The sequence below is a fragment of the Ammodytes marinus genome (assembly GCF_949987685.1).
Source record: "Ammodytes marinus genome assembly, chromosome: 2".
In the NCBI taxonomy this organism is placed as follows: domain Eukaryota; kingdom Metazoa; phylum Chordata; class Actinopteri; order Uranoscopiformes; family Ammodytidae; genus Ammodytes; species Ammodytes marinus.
This window is the reverse complement of record NC_137231.1, coordinates 28788338-28798337: the sequence shown is the minus strand read 5'-3', so window position 1 is coordinate 28798337 and position 10000 is coordinate 28788338. Positions and strand designations below refer to the sequence as shown.

Below are 10000 nucleotides of genomic sequence, written 5' to 3'. Positions count from 1 at the left end.
GAAGATGTATTCGTAGGTGGAGTTCAGACAGGCTTTCACACAGTCCCGCACCACGTTAGCGGCTCGCGGAGGACTGGGCAGCTCCAACACCTGCACAACACACAGGTCATTAGAGTGGTAATATGCCCTGCGTTCCAATCCCCATACTTCCCTACTAGTATGCCAGAAAAAGATTTAGGATGTCCTAATACATGCACGTCAATTTTTGTATGCTGAAAATACATGAATGCCCCACTAACACCAATAGCATTTTTGAGTATTCGTCTTCACTCTTGACATTTCTTGATATAATGAAAAAAAAATATATTTTTTTCTCTCCTGTGGCACTAATGCCCTTCTGTACTTTAGTATGTAGTGTAGTAAAAAGAAAAATCATATGATTTGGAACGCAACGCAGGGATAGTATTGGTAGAATAGTTAGATGCAACTAAACACACAGACATTCATAAGCCATGTAGTAGTTGGATATAAACACTGTCATTTTCTTTTGGATAGGCAATCTAAACTATCTAACTCTATAAGCAAGAGGCTTTGATCTCCACATATTTCTGAGTTTAATCTTATTTAAATTAGTTTTTAATGAGCTATGACAGATTTATTTTAATCTTTAAGGTTATATAGAAATATAGAAATATCGTTCAACTATGAGAAAACCATGAAAAGTCAAAATATGGAAAAAATACATAAATTAAGTTATATCATTTTCATATGAAATCAACAATATATGGATAAACTTGAAAAGAAAACAAATACGCAAACATGAACACTTGAACAGGCACACACACACACACACACACACACACACACACACACACACACACACACACACACACACACACACACACACACACACACACACCAGGGATGGAAATTAACTTTTTTGCCTACCAGCCACTGTGGCAGGTAGATTTAAAAATCTACCAGCCACTCATCTTTTTTACCAGCCACTTTTTATACGCAATATCTTTTTTAATATATGCGTTAATGTTAAACAATACAATAGTAAGAATAGCTAATTAAAGTGTTTTTCATACAAATGTTTTCCATCAGAAGTCATTTGTACTGTAAGTAGGTGCTACCAAGGAACTGAGTTGCAAATTAAATGGTACACTCTTACTATATATGATACACAATACACGCCATCTTTATTTCAAAACATTGTATAATTGAACTCCATATATACTCTGGGTTCAATGCAACTTTTTTTCCCAACTGGCCCGCTTGGCCAATAGATCCGAGTTTTACTGGCCCCTTGTATATTTTCACTGGCCCTGCAGACACCTTTTTTTCATCATTTAGTCAATAATTATAATACAGTATTGAAGTTACCTTTAGATTTCTTTTTTCTTTTTAGTTAATGATATGAAATGTTGATATTGTTTATCACTTTCTCCATATGCATTAGGGATGTGAATGTGTCGACACATAGACCGGTTTTCCACTTGCGCTCAAGTCGAATTTAAAAATAGAAATCTGAAAATCAGGGAGTTATGCCGTTTTATTAATAGGAGATGTCACCGTGTCACGTCTGGTCGTGAGCGCGCTGCAGGAGCGTCACTTCTGCAAGGTGCGTGCATGAAGTAATCAGCTACACATAAGAGTCCGGTGTGGGACCATTTTTTCACTGTTGATAAAAAACAGTGCAGTGCAAAAGATGCAGCATAATATTAAACGCTCGTCTGAGACTATGACGTTAAATCATCTAGAAACACACGATGCCTTCGTCCGAGCAAAGCAGCGTTTCACCGTGAGATTATTAGTGAGTGCGCGAGCCACCGCACGGGGAAGAACTCTGTGGTTTGAGGCTCAAATAATAACCGGGGATATTCTCCCCGTTAGCGATACCGATGGGAAAGGCTTCCCTGTTTGTATGCGATCTGATTGTATGTCTCGAGCCTTAAATACAAAGCCATGTCGGCAAACTGACTGCGCGACTCAAGGGACTGTATGTGAGCCGAATCCCTCCGTTAGTTTCTGTTTCAGCCGACACAATTAAAATCACCTCTAAGCACGGACAGCGTTTAAATAAAGCATCTCATTTGTATTACCATTAGGGCTTTGATGCAAATACTGTAACAACGGCGGCAGCTCTGCTGCTTAAAGGAAAAGCGCAGTTTTCATTTTATTTTCAGCACCTCAACCTCTGCTGTGGGAAGAAAAAAAGGGGGCAAAGTAAGTCGATTGATTTGTCGACTTATGCCTCCACACGTTAACTCGCAGATAGTATTTCCTAGCGGAGCGGATCGCGCCGTAGTTCAGTTCGACTAGAAAGGCAAAAAGAAACTGTTGAACTGTGTAGCGCCCTGTCATCATGTTCATGACGAATGTATTAAATATGCAAATTAGATCGGACCTGACTGGAAAGTATTACCCGACACAGTGGCGGGTGAAGTGACACAATTTACACGCCAGCACGCAAATCTACCCGCATTTGGCGTGTGGCGGGTGTTAATTTCCATCCCTGACACACACACACACACACACACACACACACACACACACACACACACACACACACACACACACACACACACTTTTCCTCTGTCCCCCACTGTTGAATCAATCTTCCCATAACAGGCCTGGACTCGACAGCACAAGCTCACACTGACAGACACTATTCAGCGGCTGCGATCAATCCAGCCACACTGTGTCTCCTCTCTGTGAGTGTGTTTGCTCAAATCAATCACAAGCGACACACATTTTGGGCATTTCGTAGTGAAAGTTGAGTGGAGACGTCGGCTTATGAGTGTATTGGTTTAGTGAGTCTGATCCCATTTGCAATTATTTGATTATCTCACTATTGGATATTGTCAATCTGTGATAAAGTATCTATCTATCTATCTATCTATCTATCTATCTATCTATCTATCTATCTATCTATCTATCTATCTATCTATCTATCTATCTATCTATCTATCTATCTATCTATCTATCTATCTAGAAAAACTTCTCTTTTCAACAAAAATGTAAACAGTTTAAGAAAATCTGGTTTATAAATATACATAAACTTCCTTGGTAGAATCAGTCAAGCACTTTCTGCACGTCTACAATGTTTGGTTTCATGGTTTGGTGATGATTGAGTCGATATTCAGTTCGTACCTTCATCCTGAAGAAGGTGATGCTGGTGAGGAGATCCACCGTGGACTTGAGGTCACTGAGGCGAGGCTTGCTGCTGGCTGGGAAGTTGTTCTGTGGACAAAGACACACACACACACACACACACACACACACACACACACACACACACACACACACACACACACACACACACACACACACACACACACACACACACACACACACACACACACACACACACACACACACACACACACACACACACACACACACACACACACACACAAGCAAATTAACTTAGCGTTTATCTTATCAAAACGTAACTGTTTACATGCACATGAATGTACTTTAAACATTTTGTGTTTTCATCTTCACTAACTAGTTTTTAAGCACAGAGTTGGGGGAGAGTGAGAGAGATACAGGGGGAAGACATGCAGTAAACTGCCCGGGCCGGAGTTGAACCCTGGGCCACTGCAACTAGGACTTAAAGCCTAAATGGTCCGCACTCTACCAGTGAACTCCGGGGGGCGCCACCACAAGCATACACATTCTAAAAGAAGGAGGCATATCATCCTGAGAAAAGCCTAAAGAAAAATATGCTGTGACCGCAAAAATAAATAATGTGAGTAGCTGAGAAGTGAGTATTTTGGAGGGAAAAAAGTAGCCAAATCGATTAATAGCAGAAGGCTGTAAAATATAAGAAAAATTAAAAGATTTTCACTAAGGACGGGCAATGAGTTGATAGTTTGTGCTTACTTGTTTTATCCTGGTTCATATATAAACACCACAGCCCTGTATTGTGAATGAATGGGGACAGACCTGGGTGGACTGAAGCTATAGATCGGTGTATAGAAACAGAATGAAAGCAGAGACTCACTCTGTACATGGAGAGGTCGATACGGAGGGAGTTGTGCAGCTGATCCAGGAGCTTCACAAAACGATCTCTCTGTTGGAAAGAGTAAAAGAGAATGTTACACTTCAGTTCAGACAGCGATGATGAGAAAGACATACGCAATTTGAGTCTGTTGATGTATGAGTGAGTATCTCTGTCAACGGTATATGTGTAGCCGGGCACTATTCAAACATCTGGTCAATGATTTGACCCCTTTGTGATTTTCTCTACTCATGACATCCATTGCAGCATGTCTGTCCTGGGAGAGGGATCCCTTACTCTGTCAACTCTCCCTGAGATTTCTCAATTTTTTAAATCTCGATAAAGGGTTTTTACCGGGAGTTTTTTCTCAGCCGAACTAAGGGTTTAAGGGCAGGGTGTCGTACTGTATGGAATGTGAAGCACACTGAGGCAAATGTCTATTTGTGATAGTGTGCTATACAAATAAAACTGATTTGACTTTGATTTGCATATTTTGTTATTTAAGTTATTTTCTCTATGTACATTTTTTTCTCCCATTTTTATTGTTTTCTTTCTATTTTTGACTATTTTCTTTTTCCTTTTATTTTCTTTTTAATTGTGATGTCTGTGTCAAATAAAATGTAACTAAGTACAAGGAAGACTGAAATGAAACAGAGAAATACACAAAGAAATGTTTGGTCTGAGAAAACTGAGACACAATTTGTTTCGCACATTTCCAGGACTTGAGCCCATTATTGTTCCACGGGTCGGGTGTATATTTAAGTCTTGAGAAACTGCTTGGCGCTTTATCAATCACCCTTAATGATGATGAACATGTTTGTTTAAAAAAAAATGTGAAACGCTGCAGGACTAGTATAGCTCTGTAGTTTGGTAGCTGCTGCTGCCACGAGGCACGATCTGTTACCTACACTGAACATTAACAACAGCACACAAACACGCTCATTTAACAAACCCTGCCTTCCAATACCCATAATTCCCTATTATTTAGTATGCCAGAAACAGAATTAGGACGTCCCAATACATGCACGTCAATTGTAGTATGCTGAAAATACATGAATGCCCCACTAACTTTTTGCAATATTCGTCTTTATTCTTGACATTTCTCGACATAATGAAAAAAAATCTTCCTTTTCTGATTTTTTTTGCTCCTGTGGTCCTAAAACTCTTCTGTACTTTAGTATGTAGTGTAGTAAAAAGAAAAAGTATGTGATTTGCAACGCAGGGAAAGGCTGTATTCATAAAATCAGACTGGATACACAGCAATTTGATAAATGTTGTGTTCTCTCTCATAATTCTAATTAAATGACATTCATATGCATGTTTTTTGCAGTGAGATGCACATGAAGGGACCTGCTTAATCGTGAGCAATTTTGGTTACATAAAGCCATGGAAACACATGGACAGAAATAGCAGGGTAACCGAAACTACCCTATGATCAATAGCCAAGCAGCTCTTCCACCGAAGCTGCAGCCAGTAGCGGTTTCCCCCCATTGCTTATTATTTAAATGTGTCCACCTCTTTCCTTTGTACATTTTGGAAAACACAAATGCATTTACATGTCATGCCAAGAAAAAGTTAAAAGAAAATAAGAGAGAGATAGATAGATAGATAGATAGATAGATAGATAGATAGATAGATAGATAGATAGATAGATAGATAGATAGATAGATAGATAGATAGATAGATAGATAGATAGATAGATAGATAGATAGATAGATAGATAGATAGATAGATAGATAGATAGATAGATAGATAGATAGATAGATAGATAGATAGATAGATAGATAGATATTAGCTGGTACTTAATACCAATAAAAAACAGCCAACTTTTAATCGTCTATTGAAAGACTCTTGTTTTGTTTGTGTGTATCAGTGCGTCCCATGGTGACAGGAACAGAGCCAAAGTGTTAGTAATTATGGCAGAGACAACACAGACAGAGTTTGAAGTGATTTATGCAAATTAAAAGAAAAAAAGGAGATGAGTTTGGGTTTGGTTAAGATGCCATGAAGGAGAGGGAATTAGACATCTCTCGACAGTAACTCGCACACGCACACACACACACACACACACACACAAGGCACCAGACACTCCCGATTTAGCTCTAATATTAAAGGATGAACCTGGTAAAAAATGTTACTTTCTTTTAAAAAACAAACTTAAAGAAGCTCCACTGTGCTCCAAAAACTATGAATAACTCGTTCATGTTGACACATCGTTGACACTTCCTTATGTACCATTTAAATGTTTTTCTCTGTGCTATTATTATGTTATCTCAACTCAAATCATCTACCGAAACCAGATTACCAATTAGATACCAGATACGAATTTTACCAACACATGCTTTTTCAAACCCACAGATGCTTTTGTATAAGCAGCAGGGTTTTAAAGAAGCGATGGGCTCACTGTCCAAAAAACTGTCGTCACTTTTTAAAATTCTAACACCCAGGAACCCACACTGATCACATCTGAACAAAAAAGGTCAACACCAATGATAAGAGATTAGCTCTGACCTTTAAAGAAATAGCACATTGTCACGTACTAACACACACACACACACACACGCACACACACACGCACGAACGCAGGCTGAAAGTGAATTTCTCTATAATTGAGAAGAAAACATCATCTTATTACCATGGCAACAGGTGCATTGAAATTGACTTGCCGCACGCATCATTTAAACAAAAAAGCGAGCTGAAATAATGGATGTGAATTATGCGTGTGATTGTTGAGGTTTGTTTCAGAGGAAGTGAAGCAGCACTATGAAAGGGGAGGGGGAGAGAGACGGCGAAAAAGTTTCAAGAAATATAAAAGAAATCAGCCAAGACAACAACCTCCCTAACGTCTGAGTGTTGTTCTGTCTGAAACCACTAATAAGAGATAAATGAAGAGACAAAGCCTATGACAAATGATTAGAAAATTGTTTATAAAGACCTGTAATCAAGAAAACAACCCTCATTATGGTGTGAAAATAATCCTTATTTGAGTTTTCTTAACCTTGGTATGTTTTGAAGTAGGCTCTATATCAAGGCTAGGCTAGTAATCAACTTATACTTTGTCGTTGATAACTATATAAATATTGCCCGGTTTATTGTCACACATTCACACATTCAAGTCTATCGATAGCATTATTGCTGGCTACGGTGGGTCGGTCAGAGCCACTTTGTGTACGTACCACTTTACAGAGCCTAGGCTGTGTATTAACACCGGATATTTAGCAGCATACATACGGTATGGACAGGAAACTGATCGTGAGGAGATATTCGCTGATTTTGACAAAAAAGTTATTTTTTAAGTGTTCTCAAGAATCGCTGAATCCACCTATAATAAGTGTGAGTTAGTTAGACATGATATCTAATGCATTAATTACTGTCAAGTCATTCAAGTATTACTTCTCTAAGTTCAAACAGGCACACCTTTATGGAATATATATCTTTTCATTTCACCAGATACCTACACAGAAAAAATACTCAATTTCAATTTAATTAAATGAGGAAGATAAACGTATCAACCTATCCAGCACTGCTTATTACCAAGCAACTCAGAAATAGCTCCACATACAGTAGTTGTAGCCAATGGTGAGAGCACTTCTGTATGACCCATTAAAACAGGACCATTCTGCCTGCAGTCACTAGAATATCACCAGTGTCTTAGTGCAACCAGTAGCAGGAGGGAAGTCTATTGGCAGAGGTCCAGAGCCATCATTAAGCCCAGCCTCTAGCTGTCATTGACCCCCCCGATATCTGCCTCCTGTAGGGGACCGCCAGCCGTATTCAGACCATAGCAACAGTTCAGGGCAAAGGTCCAAAGGTGGTGCAGTGATATGACTTTACCTTTTAATGAGGAGCCTTATGAACAGGGGGGCTGTGGCGAAGTGGTCGACCCGTAACTATAGGGTCTGTGGTTCGATCCCCAGTCTCCCCGCCACATGTCCAAGTGTCCCTGAGCAAGGCACTGAACCCTAAATGTCTCCTGATAGTTAGCTGCTGCTGCTATCGGTGTATGAATGTGTGCTCCAGTTGTAAGTCTGCTAAATGTAATGTAATGTAACAGAATACATGAACACCTAGTGGGTCTGCAGAGGCTGTTCCCCTGGTTGTGAAACAGCTCCTTTACAGAACACCTGGGTAGACTTTGGTATTTGTACTTTATGTCACACTTTCAAACGTACCTGTAAAAGGTATAATCTCAGCCGTGCTGCCCTATATACAGTACGGGTTGATTTTGTGTGTCTTGAACTCTGAATCGGGGCTGTTACAGTGAATACAAGTTAATTGTACAATCCTTACTACTCAAACCAAGAAGAAAAAATAGTGTTTTTTGGGGGGGTTTTTGGCATTTTGATAGGAGATGTTGAATTAAGTTGAGAGAAAAATAAAAACACATACAAAAAAAATTCAGATTGACTAGCAGCTACATCTCAACATGGCCTCATAACAATGCTCTGGAGGGAGATACAATCACATTGCACTGGAATCGTTTTGACCTTTCATTGTGGTGCAACCAATATTACTGTCAGGGTAATTTTGAGACTGATTGCTCGCCGGAGCGAATATTTAATTTCATCGGAATCAAATCAGCAGAGTCTCAGTAACCAGTTGTTACTGATAATTCAGCGAATAGAGAGACAGTCAGAGTATTAGACTGGGAATACTCATGAAAATACTACATTAAATATGTAGAATTTTTAAATATGTAAAAATTTTCTGTGCACCCAAAGCCCATAGAATGGATGCACTAAAAAATATATGATTATTACTAGCTGCTGCTCTACAACAGAAGTTTTGTGTTTTTTATCAAGGCATGTTACATGAATTTTTCTATGTTGCAGCTGCAGGGGCTAGAATAAATATAGACCCATTAAAAAAATGCAATGTTGTTAAGAAGATCACCTTGAATTTCTATAACTTTGCCTTTTATTTGTACTTAATTATTTTGTATTTGGTTCATTTGAAGTGCGTGGAGAAATCTAGTGTGTATCGTTTGAGTGGGAACTTAAAACTTCTTCTAAAACTGTGATTCTTAACTGTTTCTGATCTGATCCGATGCCATACATTGGACAACTGTGTGACACTGGGATTTGGGTGTGTTGTTTGTTGATTTGCTAATACTTGTCAAAAGTTTACGGCATACATTGCTGCCACCAATGTGCACAACATCTGAAAGCCTAATCAACTGGTGCCGCTTTACAAACATATACTGCCAAACGGTCTGGTTGACAATTCTACTTGTTAGGGTAGTTTTTGAGAAGATTGGTGTTTTGATTCTAGTGCATGTTTGGGCGCTCACTTACCCCGAAGTTGGAGGCTGCGAATCGGGCCGGAGCGGAGACGTTGGTAGAGGCGGTGGGGTGGGCGTAGAAGGCATTGATGTTAGCCAGCAGGGTGCTCATTACTGCAGGCACCCCCGACAACATGTACTTAGAGGACAGGCAGGAGAAATGACTAAGAAAGAAAGGGAAAGGGAGAGAGTGGGAGATCGAGAGAGAGAAAGAGAGAGATTGAGAGAGAGAGTGAGAGAGAGAGATAGAAAGGGGAGGTTAGCAGGTTGAATGTGAAATCAGCTTTGTCACACATCATTCTCTAATATGACGCTCAAACATCCAAATAAAGTGGGAGTAATATTTGAATTTAAGGGGGACTTTGTAGATTGTCTAGGCTATATTAGGCTACGCAAGGCAAATAACTTTCTGAGTTTTCGCTTATTAAGTCTCGAATCGCCACTGCTTAAGTCTGATTTTGACTGTTATAATACATTTTTTTAAACTTTATTTTTATCTTATTGCTACACAGCTGTGGTGCTACATTGGACATTGTTTCAGCAACAAGTTGGGTGCAAAAATACCAATGTGCAATGCGCTACAAAAAATGAAGCAGTAACAGTTGTGAGGCCTTGGACAATATTTATACATCCCCTGAAGATTTAGCATTTTCAATTTTGTCACCAACATTTAACAATATTTTATGGGATAACACATTGTTTCACTGTTAACTTAATTATAACAAATTATGAATTATAGGATACGTTTTTGTGTACAAATGAAAAAC

General features: G+C 39.1%; 1 protein-coding gene across 1 annotated transcript in view; it reads right to left on the bottom strand.

The window, feature by feature from the left end:
* The window catches only part of LOC307260273 (protein unc-13 homolog B-like), a gene marked incomplete at both ends in the record, with an annotated part of 49713 nt that overhangs the window by 28979 nt on the left and 10734 nt on the right, over window positions 1–10000 (bottom strand). The window contains 4 exons of the mRNA XM_080040466.1: window positions 1–90; window positions 3100–3189; window positions 3956–4024; window positions 9247–9397. The exon at window positions 1–90 is cut by the window's left edge and continues 51 nt beyond it. Of these exons, the coding sequence (XP_079896592.1) occupies window positions 1–90; window positions 3100–3189; window positions 3956–4024; window positions 9247–9397 (400 nt within the window). The remainder of the gene's footprint in view (window positions 91–3099; window positions 3190–3955; window positions 4025–9246; window positions 9398–10000) is intronic.